This window comes from Schistocerca cancellata, chromosome 10, assembly GCF_023864275.1.
Source record: "Schistocerca cancellata isolate TAMUIC-IGC-003103 chromosome 10, iqSchCanc2.1, whole genome shotgun sequence".
Taxonomy (NCBI): domain Eukaryota; kingdom Metazoa; phylum Arthropoda; class Insecta; order Orthoptera; family Acrididae; genus Schistocerca; species Schistocerca cancellata.
Genome location: NC_064635.1, coordinates 89228666 through 89244757, shown reverse-complemented (window position 1 = coordinate 89244757; position 16092 = coordinate 89228666). Strand labels below are relative to the sequence as shown.

The 16092-nt window shown below is 37.6% G+C and overlaps 1 protein-coding gene across 7 annotated transcripts in view; it reads right to left on the bottom strand.

Moving 5' to 3' along the window:
• The window catches only part of LOC126106534 (zinc finger protein 3 homolog), a 578052-nt gene that overhangs the window by 426556 nt on the left and 135404 nt on the right, over positions 1 to 16092 (bottom strand). For all 7 annotated transcript variants that reach the window (XR_007523363.1, XM_049912865.1, XM_049912859.1 and 4 more), the window contains exon 6: positions 15706 to 15810. Coding sequence is in view for 6 of the 7 variants with exons in the window: in XM_049912865.1 (XP_049768822.1) it covers positions 15706 to 15810 (105 nt within the window). In the remaining variant the exon portion in view is untranslated. The remainder of the gene's footprint in view (positions 1 to 15705; positions 15811 to 16092) is intronic.

The following is a 16092-nucleotide window of genomic DNA, read 5'->3' as shown; positions in this document are numbered from 1 at the left end:
GGACTAGCACTCGCCCCAGTTGTACGACGACTTTGCTAGCGACTACACTGACGAAGCCTTTCTCTCATTTGCCGAGAGACAGTTAGAATAGCCTTCAGCTAAGTCCATGGCTACGACCTAGCAAGGCGCCATTAACCATATCTGGAGAGAGTCTCACTTGTATCGTCAATAGCGATGTACCACAAGGATGAATTAAAGTTAAGTAAACAGACGATACGTACTTTTCTTTATAGCATTAATTACATATCCTGTTCCAAAATTCACGCCAGTCGGCGTGAGTTGACGCGTGCCCTTTCGATATCTCCGCCTTGTGTCTAGACTGTCTTGTCTAGACACAACACATCTTTTCTTCATAAACAATGTTGCATGATTCACCTAGTGCTATGGCGTAGCAAGATGCCTTCAGTGGAAGTATGAGCGAACTCCTACTATTGTCAGCAGCCAAAATTTTGATAGTTCTTGCATAACCTCTTGTCAACAATGGAATACCTTGAATTGCAGCAACAACATCCGTATTCTCAGAGTCTGAAAAATGGCTTTTGGTGTTTATCGAGCATCCTACACACATGCATCACTGCTTCTGCAGATCTTTCTTGCTCGCTCATAGAGTGAGCTAGGAAGGCCGTGCTCTTTTTTGTAAGAAGCTAGATATACCTGCCATTTTTCTTGATGAGCTTCATCACTACCCAGAGGAAAATTTTTATGGTTTTGCTAAGTTGTCTTGTAGCATCATTTTAAATTAGCACCTTTAACAAGAGTGAGAGTTCTGTTGCATATGAGGAAGCAGCATAAAACAATTCTGTTAAGTCCACTCAGTCAAAAACTTCCTATTTTCATTATCAATTTTATGCTGTTTACCCATATTGATGCAAAAGAAATGTTATAAGCCTTCACAGCAATGAAACATTCCATACAAGATTGTAACTACTGAAGAAGTGGTGACAAAATTTGTGTACTTTATTTAGATAGCTCTTTGTGAAAATACCGGCATCTGGCACAGCACCATCGAAAGCACTGCAAAGGAGCTACCTCCCTGTGGAAGTTTATGCTGCTACACACCAAAGGAAATAACTAATCATTAAGAATTCTAATTATACAGAAGTTAATGTACACTAGAAAAAATTATAGGGGCAATGCTCAAATGAATTGTTATCTACAGAAAAATATTTTGTAAATGACTTGATTACATAATGTATACTTTCAAAACACATTTGGGCTTCTGTGGTCTAGACATGGACTATGGTCCACCGTTTGCTGACTACTGTGCTAGGAGATCAAGGGCACTCGCTGTCTTTAACATCTTCTCGGCCCCCTTTGAAATACTTATGTCACTCATGAACTCTTGTCTTAGTTATAGTAGATTCGCCAAAATCCAAAGTCAACATTTTGAATGTGGTGCTGCACTTTATTCCATTTTTCAAGCAAAATTTAATGCAAATTCATTGATCCATCTTTCCGAAAGTAAACATTTGCCAAGCACTCAAAAAATTGTATAAACTTTTCGACTGTCAACTTAAGTACCAACAAGATAAAAAAAATTGAAAATTTGACATATAAAACTGTTAAAATTAAGAAATTGTGGAAATTGTTGAGCGATATTCAGTTACAAAAAAGGAGTTTTTGTTGGAGTAAAGAAAATAGCATGTATACAATTTGCCGATGATAAGGTGTTACTGGTAGGAACTGAAAGTATGTAATGCAAAGAAAATAGAAGATCTTAGTGATATATGTGACAAATATGCCATGAAGATCAATAAGAGAAAAAGTGAATGATGACTATCAGATGTAAATAGCTAATATCAACATGGGGCAAATTAAAATTAGCCAAATGACAGCTTTCAGGCTCTAGGAAGTACAACAACAGGTGCTCTAAGGTGCCACCAGGAGGTCACAGCTTGAACTGTGATATCTAAGGAAGTTCTAAGTAGAAATAGGAACTTATTATGTTGACAGCTATGTCAGGAAAAGAGTAACCAAGTGTTTTGTCTGGAATGTGGCACTTTATGGAGCTAAAACATGGGCATCGAAAAGAGACAGAAAGATAAGGGAAGCATTCGAGTTCGTTGGTATGGAGAAGGATGGAAGGGATTCATTGGGTACAGAGAGTGACTAATTAATGAAAAGGTGCTGGAAAGAAAAGAAGACTACTGGAAGTTATAAGAAAATGAAAGATGAACTGGCTTTGTCACATGTTGCACTGGAACTGTCAAATGGTGAATGCACTTGGAGGATTAATGTGTGGGAGAAGAATGAAAGGAAGAAGAAGAAGAAGAAGAAGAAGAAGAAGAAGGTTTGGGCATACATCTTATATACCATTTGTTTGCAAGAATACTATATGACTAGCTACAGTTATAGATAATACTCTTAAGCTGCTTGTTCAGTATGAATTCTATCCTCACAAATATTCTTTTAGTTTGCAGAAAATCAGCCACAATCAGCTTATTAATTTGGTATCAGGGGTGTACTTCAATGTCTTCTTTTTTTGTGCCATACAGTACAGACTCTACAGAATGAAGTACAAGGGTCTCTTAGTGCCAAACAAGAAAAACTAACAGATTTTGATGCTACATTCAAACAATATGCATAGCTCAACAAAACAAAACCAGAATGGTGTAGCTAATTTTCTGTTAAATGTGTGTTACACACATTATAAACTCCGTAAATATTTTATAAATTGCTACATTAATACAATATATTTACTGTTCTGCATAAAACAATAAAACAAATTAAGGAAACGCATATCGATGTAACTATCACCGGGTAAACGGTATTGAAATATACGATACTCAGAAACAATGTAATGCCTGATGCACATGTATTTTTCAATTTATAGTTTGTCTTTTTGGGTTTTTATATATAAAAAGAAAACCTTAAAACTGATAATGAATTTAGCTCCAAATGAAATTACTGTATTTATGTGGCAAGCATTAAAGCCCTCAGAAGTGCGAAAATTATTATGACGAACTCAACAAGAGTCATGGATAGGACAAAAACACGTATTTATGCCACTAAAAATATATGTTCATAAAATATTACCACTGCAGTTATTGTAGAAGAAGGTAATATTAAATTATTAAGCACAAGGAATCGTTTCTAACAATGTTCATATGCAGTGAAAACCAATTGTGGCTGATATTGTAACTAAGAATAGTAAAGGAAGAATTGTTGCGAAAATATTAATTATGTTTCCAGAATGAAAACCTAAAAATATGTTGGTGGAAGAGGTCATTGGTAGGTAGTTGGTAGCGACCTGTTGGTTGTTGGTTTACTGACTGTTTTGCACCAATTTGTTGGAGACTGTCAATACAATATGATTTTTACCCTGTGCACTAACGTGTGCAAGGTGAGAAATAGTGTCTTGTTAATTTTTTTAGTGATACTCACGACTAAATCATCTCACAATCAAAGCTACATCTGCTGTCTTCAACACAGACTTGTCGTATTTAAACATGTATGATTCATGTAATATCTATTCAGTCTGCAAAATTCAAGCACTTGGGTTCAAATGGCTCTAAGCACAATGGGACTTAACATCTGAGGTCACAGCAGCTGGCTATTTGTGAACAACTTTGAACTGCATCAGGATGAGAGTTGATGTAGGTTTAAGCAACTAATGAACAAATGAGACCTATCGAACAGTCCTGCATGTGAGTACGGGGAAATCAATGAATGGACCATTTACTTGTGTGTGAGGTGCACGACTATGAGGGTCAACTGAAGCACATACACAGGCTCTCTGACTCATGGATAGAGTTCCTCAATTGTATTTGTAATATTGTGTAGTATTATAAAACATATTAAAGATTATTGTAACTCAGTATACAGCTATCAGCATATTTTAGTTAATGAATGCCTTTGTACATTATGAATGAGTAAATAAATAAATAACTTCCTTTGTTCCACAAAGGCGTCCATTACTCAGGAACATACATTTTCAATAACTTGCCAGTAGCCATAAAAAATTGATCTACCAATAAAGTTCAGTTTATGAGGATCCTAAAGAGAAGCCCAAAGGATTTGTGTGTGGGCAACTCTTTCCATTCCACTGACAAATTTCTTAACTCATCAACTGATCTACATCCATACTATGCAAACCACTGTGAAGTACATGGCAGAGGGTATGTCTCAATGTATTAGGATTGCTTCCTGTTCCATCCACATATGGAGCATGGGAGGAATGTTTGTTTGAATGCTTCTGTCTGAGCTGCCATTATTCTAATCTTGTCCTCACAATCTCGAAGTGAGTGATATGTAAAGGGTTGTAGTATTTTTTGTAAAACCTTGTCGCTACTGCTGTGGAGACCAAGTTGCCACTGTTGTTATGGTACGCCGAGTTTGTGAGTTCATGAAATGACTCCTGGTGCAGTATACCGCTAAGAAAATTTCTCCTTGCCATTATTATACAGTTATGTTCCAGGGTCAGTAACAGGATGGAACAACAAAGGTTCTACAACACACCAAGAAATTAGTAACAAGGTCACACAAATGAGTTAGAAGGTTTCCTTATCTCAGTGACATACTGAACAAGGAAGTCTGCAGCACTCCATGTAATGTAACACAGAAAAGGCCCTCAATGGCTAAGTGCAAATAATTGTACGTAAACTTCACACTGCACAGCAAATACAATTTAAAACAACTGTCTGTTCACTTCTATGAGTCCACTAAATGACATTTCCTGTCTAAGTCAGCCCTGGATTATGATCTATAACCAAGTGGGAGAGAGCTGCTCTTCTATCTTCCCAGTAAGCTTCTGTCTGTTGTCATCTGGTCATTGGTAGATTGTACTCGGCCGGAAATTGGCCAGGGCAAAGTCAATATCTTCATCCTCAGCACCACCCGTGGTGCTGGTGGAGCTTGTGCAAGTGGCGAGTCCCTATGGCACTGGCACCAGTTTGCATCTTTCCGCCTGTGGTGCTTTTTCCCTGGCTGTGTCTTGTTTGGGCGATACAGCAGTAGGTTCCTGGAGTCATCATTTAAAGCTGGTTCTTGAAACTTTGTTAGTAGACTTTCTCAGGATAGTTTACATTTATCTTCAAGTGTCTGTCAGTTCAGTTTCTTCGACATCACTGTTAACACTCTCCCCTAGGTCAAACAAACCTTTGACCATTCTCAGTATAGATTCAATATCCCCCTTAGTCCTATTAGATAAGGGTCCTACACACTTCAGCAAACCCTAGAATAAGTTACATGCAATCCTAAAGCATCGACTGCACACCGACCAGCACAGTGCCACAGAACAGTATCAAGAAGTCGCTGACCCGTGCGCCAATGCAAAGAGTGGGCTGTGTCACACCTCCAGGAAGACAGAGCTCAGTGCCACCTGTCAACGCTGACTTAACCAGTTGCTCATCCCTGGTCAGCCCCAGTTTGGTCGCAGTCTTTGAGAGCATCAGTACTGACTAACAGGAAGACAACACTTACCTCACGTTCTGCAAGTATTAATAGCGAGTAAGGTAATTGCATGTAGGAGGCACAGGAAGCCATTTCATAACAAGAAGTTATGATTATTTTCTTTTTAGAAATAAAGTGTCCAGTTAGTTAGAAAGTTTAATGTACAGATCATTTTGGTTTTCTACCACCAGCCATCACAACTTCTCTCTCTCCTTGTTTGTGTTGGTGCTGACACCCACAGTAGCCAACACAACATGTCACATGAGTGATTTTCTTTGTAGACTAATTGCACTTCCCCAGCATCCTACCAACAAACCAAAGTCTACCACCTGCTTTACCCACAACAGTGGTCATTCCATTTCATATCCCTACAAAGTGTTACACCCAGGTATTAGTAGGAGTTGGCTGATTCCAACTGACTCACTGATATTATAGTCATAGGATACTATGTTTTTTCATTTTTTGAAGGGCACAATTTTACATTTCTGAACATTTAAAGCAAGCCGCCAATCTTTACACCAGTTTGAAATCTTATTCATATCTGTCTGAATATTTATGCAGCTTTTCTCAGTTAGTACTTCATGATAGATAACTGCATCATCTGCAAAAAGCCTGATTTTACTATTAACATTGTCTGCAAGACCATTAATATACAACATGAACAGCAAGGGCCTCAACGCTCTTCCCTAGGGTACACCCGAAGTTAATTCTACATCTACCGATGACACTCTGTCCAAGATAACATACTGTTTCCTCCCTACCATAAAGAACCCAATCCAGTCACAAATTTTACTTTATACTCCATATGATTGTACTTTTGACAATAAGCTTAGGTGCGGTACTGAGTCAAATGCTTTTTGGAAATCAAGAATACTGCATCTTCCTGACTGCTCTGACCCAAAGCTTACAGTATGTCATCTGATAAAACATGCTGGTTGGCAAAGAGGAGGTCATTCTGTTCAAGGTACCTCATTACCTTTGAGCTCAGAATATGTTCTAAGATTCTACAACAGAATGATGTCAAAAATATTAGATGGCAGTTTTGCGGATCACTTCTACTACCCTTTTTGTGGACAGTTGTTAACTGGGTGCCTTCTTCCAACCACTTGGCATGATTTTCTGTTTGAGTGATATACAATAGATTATAGTTAAAAGAAGGGCTAACTCAGCTGAAAATTCAATGTAGAATCTGATAGGGGTTCCATCTGGCCCTGGAGCTTTGTTCAGTTTTATCAATTTTTTCTCAACACCACTGACACTAACACTTATTTCATTCATCCTTTCAGTGGTGGGAGGATTAAATTAGGGCAACTCTTCTGGGTTTTTCTTTGTAAAGGAACAGTTGAAAACAGAGTTAAGTATTTCAGCTTTTGCTTTGCTACCCTCAATTTCAGTTCCTGTTTCATTCACTAGGGACTGGACACTAACTTTTGTACCACTAACAGGCTTTACACGCAACCAGAATTTCTTTGGATTTTGTGAAAGATCATTTCACAATATTCTGCTATGGTGGTCATTGAAAGCTTCACGCATTACTCTCTTGAAAGCCAAATGTGCTTCATTCAGCATCTCTCTATTTATAGTCTACACTTTGTTTTACACATATTATGCCGTAATCTCAGTTTCTTTAGAAGTTTCTTTAGAGTGAGTGTGTACCATGGAGGGTCCCTCCCATTATGAATTGTTCTATTGGGTATGTATCTATCTGATGCCTGGTCAATTATTCTTTTAAACTTGAGCCAGAGTTCCTCCACATGCTCCTGCCCTGTGCTGAAAGTTTCAAGTGGCTCACTGAAATATGACAGTACTGCTTTTCTATCTAGTTTACTGAACATATATATCTTTCTGCTCGTTTCAGTTGCCCTTTGTACTGTGGTAATCATTGCTGCTACAACCATATCATGGTACCTCACACCAGTTTCAATGTGGGAAAGAGGTCAGGTCTATTTGTTGCCATCAGAGCCAATGCATTTCCATCACGAGTGGAATTCTGAACTATTGGTAGTAGGTACTTTTCAGAGAAGACACATAGTAATGTTTCACAGGATGTCTTAGCATGTCTACCATTTCCCCACTGATGGATATACATCTGTAATAATGTCAAATAACATGTTGTATTCTGACTTCTTCACATCTTCACTGCAGTAACGTGATCAGTGCAAAGTACTGCAGACTGATTTACTATTTGATGGAACATAGTTACTACAGCCTAAAACTTATCAAACACACTTCACGTCTTTACATGTTTCGTGAAAAGTTTGTTGTTGCATATTAAATATAACTGTTTAAGATTTTTTTACTTATTTCAAGCCAATTTCACTAAATATCTGAGGAAGGAACATCAAAATATATCTTTTTTTCTGAATATGTATTATTTATTCTTATTTGAGATGTTCTATATCCTTGAGGATCTCCTCACTATGGATCTACAAAATAAGTCACCTAATCTGGACCACTGATTACATCTACATCTACATCAATAAGACTATTCTGCAATTCACACTTAAGCACTTGGCTGAGTAGGATAACTGTCAGATTATCTCTTGACCGGTCCATTCATAAACACAAGGGAAAGATGAACACTTAAATTTTTCCATTCAATCTCTGACTTTTGTTATTTTACTATGATGGTCATTTCTCCCTATGTATATGTAGGTTAAAAAACATTATCACATTCAGATGATAAAGCTGAAATTGAAATTTTGTGAAAAGATCTCACTACAATGAAAAAAACATTTGTTTTAATGACTACCACACCAATTAGCAATAATACAAAACAAGTTGCCCTTCTTTGAACTTTATCGATTTCCTCTGACAATCCTATAGGATAGGAATCCCATACAGTAATCCAGAAGAGGACAGATAAACAGAGTTCAGGAAGTCTCTTTAGTAGATCTGTTATAGTTTCTAAGTGTTCTGCCAAAAAATACAGTCTTTGGTTTCCCTTTCCTATGAGATGGTTCCAACTTCAGTTCTTTGTAATTGTAATCCCCAGGTATTTAGTGAATCGACAGACTTTCTATTGTTTGGCGACAATCTGTGACAAAATATCTGGCATGGCCGATCTGTTGAGTGTTGTATGGAGGCAACTGGTGGAGGGGCAGTTTGTTGTTTTGTATGGTCTGGCTAAGAGAATCAGGGTAGGTTGGACAGAGCCACGCCATGAGAGAAGTGGCCAAGGACTTACTTGTCTGTGGATGGTTCATATCATTGGGGAAAGTGCAAACCTAATATGCCTGGTAACAATGGAGGTGAATGCCAAGATGGCCTTGCAACTGAATGTGTTACATTAAAAGTACTGTATATCAATTAAAAATGGCAAAAACTGCCTACAGTTGAGCAACTGAATATACAAGAATGTTTTTAGACTCAGCAGAAGCTCTAGAACACAATAAAATTATTACTGTATTTAAATGGTGGCTTGTTTAGAAGTCATTGAAGTTTAAATGTTTATTTATTTATAACAAGTAATAACCATTATCAGACATGTTATTAATACGTATGACACAGCAACAAACAGGTAGTGACCTCAGTTGCATGAAGAGCAAGCCTGTCATTGGTACGCATGAAAACAAATTGTTAAACAAATCACATATAATATTTAATTATGCTGTGATAAAACAAATCATTCTGTACCTGAACATTATTATTTACATTTAGCATGTTGACATTGCAGTAGGGATTATGACATAATTTATGTAAATCTGACCTGCAAAGTTAGTGAAAAATTAGGAAATGTGGTTCAAGTCTCATAGTGCCACAAGGACAAAGAGAATACAGACGTGTACTTGGCAAGCTTCTGTGATTTTCTTTCTGAACAAAAGTAAAATAACACATTTAAAGGGTATAGAAAAAAATTTAGTTTTGGTATAAGATGAAAATATATAAAGATTTAAGAATAGTGATAGTATGGACTTAGTGTGATTGTAGTTGATCATACTGGGACACTAAAGTATTAAGCAAGTGAATAGTATGACAGTGTCAGAATTAATTCGATTTTTAACAAGTCTTACTGGAACTTTGAAAACATTGCAAAGGGTTGAAACTATGTTACATATGCTATAAAATCTGAGATTCATTAGTATTCAGAACTTTTTGATTGATGCTCTGCTTGCTTTGCTCTGCTGTATAGCTTGAATCATTTAGGAGGAGACTGTATGTCCCAAGCTGCCAAAGTAAAATTAGAAAACTTTGTGATCTTATCTCGGAAAGCTTTTAAGACACCAACTTCCAATTTTCCGTAAATAACAAATATAATTTTGTAAATAGATGCAAACAAGACTACTACAAAAATTGTATTATGAGACATGTTATAGTGATTTTCTCTTAAGTTTCATTTTTCTGGCAAAGTTTTGTAAATAAATGAACATAGAAACCAAAAATCATAGAATATTTTTATTATTCTAGTTCCATATCTATTGAATCTTCTTCTTGGCATACTGTGAACATTTTGTGTGTGTATCTTCAGCACTTTTCGAGAAAACAGGCCGTTTACAGCAAAAAAGTAGTTTTGAGATACTAAGGTTCAAAGTGTTATAGTAACATACTTAATGATTACATTAGTTCATGGACAAAAACTTCTTTGTCCATAATCTGTGACCTTTTCTTTGTCACAATCACCCAGTGCTTGCCTCTTTCTTTAATTTTTGCAGCTTTTGTCATTTGCTGAGGAGCAAACTCTGCTTGGCATACATGAAGCACATCCAGTTCTCACAGTCCTCTAGAAGCTTTCTGCCCTAATCTCACTCTTAGCTTCTCCCAAAACCTTCAGTATTTTGCACTTCCCATGGTTTAAATGTCATTACAGCATCAGACACTGCTAACTTTGTACAGTCCTGTGCTGGTATTGACTAAAGTGAATGACATCAGTGGGAATACTGTTCAGGCCTATCACTCATGAGCCTCAGAATACTGTCCCCATGGTCCACGAGAATTTTAATACCACCCTCATGAACTGTGTGATGCAAAGTGCTGATGCACATTATTATGCATTGCTTAAATCTAAAATTACTACATCAACACTTGTATGTTATGATAATGGCCACCTTCAATGACTTAACATTAAGAGTTAGAACCTCTTACTTTTACTGCATTCATCAATACTTACTGAAGCTCAGAAAGATCACAAAACATTCCTTTGAAGATTTTTCTTCATGACAATTTTTTTTATGTTTTCTATTGTAGCCTGTACGTTCAGATGTCTTAATCTAATGAACATTCTTGGGCTAACTTAGAGAGAAACCACTTTGTGATGCATTGCAGGAATCTTTGATGTTACTGTAGAAATTATCTTTTGCATCACTCAGTCACACTTGGCAACATGTCACCCATGAAAACTCCAAAAGTTGCTTCAAACATTTTCATTTCATTGAACCAGTCAACTGAAGGAGAAATGAGTCCACCACCAAAGATTACAGAGATCCAGTCACAACCAGTGATGTAACCTCAATCCACAAGAAGTGTTTCTGAGAATGAACCCAAGGAACTGCCAAGGTAAGATAGGATCTGGCCTTATGTGAAACACACTCTTATTTGTTATTTTATTACAGAAGAAAACTGGTAATTGACTCTCAATAATGAAAATGTGAAGTCCTCCACATGAATACTAACAGAAATCTGCTAATTTCAGTTATGCGATAAACCACACAAATTTAAAGGCTGTAAATTCAACTTTAATACAGTTATGAATAACTTCAATTATAATGATTACATAATAATGTTGTGGGGAAAACAAACCATAGACTGTAATTCACTGTGAGAACTCTTAGAAAATGCAACAGGTTTAATAGAAAGACTGCTTAAGACTACGCTGGAGTATTCCTGTATGCTGTGATCCACATCATATAGAGAAGAGAAGCTCATTTTGCATTATCACAATATAGGGGATAGGATCTTCTCATGAAATTTCAGTCACCACCTTACTCTTCTGAATGCAAAAATATTTTTTTGGCACCCACTTACATGGTGGGCTTGCACAGAAAAATTTAAATGTTTGTTATTCCCATACACTGTTTGAGAGTGGAATGGTAGAGAAATAGCTTGAAGGTGGTTCGATGAAGCCTCTGCTGGGTGCTTAGTTGTAAAATGCAGCATAGTTTTCTCTCCTTAGCAGTTTTACCCTAATTTTTAATCTGCCTTTTCTTGTTTACAAGTAACATCTAGGTAAAGAACTACACATTGTTGATCTCTACAAAAAAAACAATGCATGGATTATTCCAAAGACAATAATCAATAATACACAGAAATGTATTTCAAAAGAGGATGAACATCTGGCAATGATATGTACATAGTCTTTGCTGGCATAAACCTTGGATGCATCTTCATAAAAATTTTGATCTTTTTGTGATGGCAAAATGTCACTCTGTAATTATCTTTTCAAAGAAAAACACAAAAGCTCACTTTTTAAGTACCACTCATAATCTTTGGAAAGAAAATGATCTCAACAAACCTTGCATTATTCACATCAACAGTATCAATTCTTTTACAGCACGAGACCCATTTGTGCTGTAGTTCTCTTATCTTTAGGAAATTTATGGTAATCAACATCCAGAGTTTTAAACAAAGCAACAGCACACTGATTTCTAATTTTGCTCATAGTATAACAAATTGGTCAGCAAGAAGAATAGCTAATAAGCAGCTGCATTCTATTTATTTTGACACAGGGGTCCCGAGAATTTTCTTGCATTAACAATGCCTCCCGCTTCTCACTTCCTGTATTCCCAATGACGTCACGCAGTTTTGCCTGCAGTCTGTGCAGGAAGTCAATATGGCATGCTCTGATAAATACTGTGAAAAGAGGGTGTGAATGGCAGAGATAATTCTTGTCAACAATAAAACTTGACTATTGAATAGTCATCTGTCAAATACAAACTTATCTGTCAATTCTGTATAGTTATTGTCCATATATCATTAATGATCATGGCTTCTTATTTTCTATTTAAATTGTTACCATGATTACACTGCTCAAAATAAGCAGGGGAACGCATGTAGCAATGTCTGATACATTAAATCTATTTTGACACAGACACTAGCTGTGGTCTTATTGCATTTTGCTTCCAGTATATGTACACAACAACTAAAGTCATTTGGCACCTATCAGCTGTGTTATACATTACAGTACCATGTGACCCCACAGAAGGAAGTGAATACCAATGTTCCAGTGTTCTCTAGTGAGGTACAAAGTGGGCAGTTGTCATTTGTGGGTATTGTATTCAACCAAGTACATGCAATGCAACATCTTACTGCAGTTCAAATCACAAGGGCGGTCCCCACAAAGACCAACATCCGGCCATCCCTGTATTGCGACACTGTACGGCTGCTACCAGACCACTTCAAAATGGTTTCAGAAGGGCCACTAGAGCTGTGGTGCTCAACCAGACTGTAAGGAACAGGTTATGAGAAAAGGCCATACAAACCAGATGTCATGTTTGAGTGGCTGGCTTCAGATGACGACATTTCACGGCTTGGCTTCGGTTCTGGCGTTGTCATGTTGTCTGGCAACTCTGTCACTGGTGAAACATGTTATTTGAGATAAGTCCGATTTCCTCTGATGCAAGATGATGGGCATGTTAGGTGTGTGCAGACACTTGTGAGCAGTATCTGCCAAATGTTGTACACAAAATCAACACATTTTGCCACGATTCTGTGATAGTGTGGAGAGGCAACAGTGTTTACAGCCATACAGATCTTGTCACTGTTTTTACAGAGAGTACTCTAGGGCATTGGCTCCTTACCTAGCTTGCATTTAGCATCAATCTGTCTCCAAGAACAAAGTCCCAAGCAACTGGAAAAAGGTGCAGGTGACTCCATTATATAAGAAGGGTAAAAGAATGGACCTGCAAACTTACAGACCAAGATCCCTAACTTCTGTTTGCTGTAGAATCCTTGAAGGTATTCTCAGTTTGAATATAACACATTTTCTTCAGACTGAGAAACATATGTCCATCAATCAGTATGGTTTTAGAAAGTGTCACTCATGTGAAACTCAGCTTGCCCTTTTTTCACATTGTTTACTGTGAACTGTGGATGAAAGACAACAGGCAGATACCATATTTCTAGATTTATAGAAAGCACTTGACATGGTCCCCCATTACAGGCTGATAAAGAAGGTACAAGCATATGGGATAAGTTCACAGATATATGAGTGGCTCAAGATGGCTTAAATAATAGAACCCAGTATGTTGTCCTTGATGGCAAGTGTTGCTTTGAGACAAGGGTATCATCAGGAGTGCCCCAGCGAAGTTTGATAGGACCGCTACTGTTCTCTATGTACATAAATGATTTAGCGGACAAGGTGGATAGAAACCTGCAGTTGTTTGCTAACAATTCTATGATGCATAGTAAGGTGTCATAGTTGAGTGACTGTAGGAAGATACAAGACAACTTAGCAAAAAATTCCAGTTGGTTTGATGAATTGCAGGTAGCTCTAAATACGGAAAAATGTAAGTTAATGCGGATGAGTACGAAGATCAAACTTGTAATGTTCAGACACAGTATTGCTTGAGTCCTGCTCAACACAGTCAAATTGTTTAAATATCTGGGCATAATGCTGCAAAGTGATATGAGACGGAACAAGCATGTGAGAACTGTGGTAGGAAAGTAGAATGGTTGAAATCAGTTTATTGGGAGAATTTTAGGAAAGAGTAATTCACCTGTAAAGGAGGTTACAAACAGAATAATGGTGCAACTTATTCTTGTGTATTGCTCAAGTGTTTGGGATTTGTATCAGGTCAGATAGAAGGAAGACATCGAAGTAATTCAGAGGTGGGCTTCTATATTGTTACAGATAGGTTCGAACAATGTGTAAGTGTTACAGAGATGCTTCAGGAACTCAAATGGGAATGCCTGTAGAGAATGGGCATTCTTTTGGAGAAACACTACTGAGAAAATTTAGGTAACCGGCATCTGAAGCTGACTGAAGAATGATTCTACTGCCATCAACATATACTGCACGTAAGGACCACAAAGATAAGATATGAGAAATTAGGGCTCATATAGAGGCATATAAAGAGTTGCTTTTCCCTAACTCTATTTGTAGATGGAACAGGAAAGAAAATGACTACTAGAGATACAGGGTACCCTCCAAAAAGTACCATATGGAGGCTTGAGGAGTATCTATGTAGATGTAGATGTTGGACCATGTAGTGGCTGGTGGATACTGTAATGGCCCTGAGTTTTTTCTCATGCATGATAATGCCAGGGTCCATGTGGCAGCTGCCACCACAGATTTTTTGTGAAACCTGGACACTGAAGTAATGAAATGGCTGGCAGAGAGTCCCAACCTAAATCCCATTTGGTACCTGTTGGACATGCTTAAGAGACATACCTGCAGTCATCCTGTTCCACCACAGACTGTCCAAAAACTCTCAGGGGTTCTCTCTGAAGAATTAGAATGGATACACAGAGTCACATCTGTAGATTTATGCAGATCATGCCAGGTAGGTGTCAAGGTGGCATTCATGGCATAAATTTTACTGAAGCTCTCAAAGGCCAATGGAAAGCACCCAGGATGACAGGATGATTGATTGTTGCCACTGTGTTTTCAACATCTGCCAGACAATTCAGTGCTGTTCTGTAAATGAACACAGACATAATGTTGTTTTGTTGTGTAATCAATTTGTGAAAGATGAAGGTATAATTTGTAACATAAGAAGCCCTTAATTATTGCTCAGTTGAGTATTGCTGGTGCACAAAGTCATGGTCCCCTAGTTCTTTTGAGTGGTGTGTGTATATATTTTGATGGCTTCTGTTTATAGGCTTGGATAATAGTTTGTCATTGCAGATGAAATTTTGGATTCATAAAACTTCACTTCATCGTTCCTGACTGCAGTGCATGCTCTGCATCAGCTGATTCTTCTACCATCTATAGTCACTGAAAGCTTCTGTGATCCTGCAAACATATTCATGCTTCTCTTTGTTGTTTCCCGTACATGGAATCTTATATACATCATGCCAGTGGAGGATGGGAATCATACTTAACAGATCTGAAGGGATGACATTTTAGTTTTTGGTCCAAATACCAGTCTAATGTTACGTTTCTGTAAAATCTTATCAATATGATCTGTTACATTTTCATCCATTGTCCTTAGTGTACTGTTATTTCATTGCAGAACCCTCTTTGCTTCTTTTCCTGAACAGCCTTTTTCCTGGAAAGCCCACTTCAAATGTCTTAATTTGTGATGTAAATATTCTGGTTTACAAATTCTTTTAGCTCCATCACCATGACATTTAATGACACTCCACTGTTGACTGGATGATGGGTAGATCTCTCATCAATATACTAGTGGTGGACACAAAACACTGAACACAACTCACCGGCTCGTCGTCTCCACTGTCTGCCTCCTCTTCGTCTTCCTCATTCTCCGTTTTATCAATATTAGATGTGCTAGGTCCAGAAAAATCTTCTGAAGGTGAACATTCCTGGAACATTTAAAAGAAAATGCTACACAAGGTAAGAGATAGGACACAACACACTTTCAAGCAAAATCACAGAGAAATAAAGAGTACACTTCTTGAGCTTCAATCTACCTAATAAATGCCTTTGAAGAAATGATTGTAGCTACAAATGTACTACTGAAAAAGCATCATACAGCAAATTTATGTAACACTACTGCTGTTGAAATGCATTGAACTCAAAGCAATTGAGCTCTCCTCCTCCTGCTCACCACCACCACCACAACCACCACCACCACCACCACCACC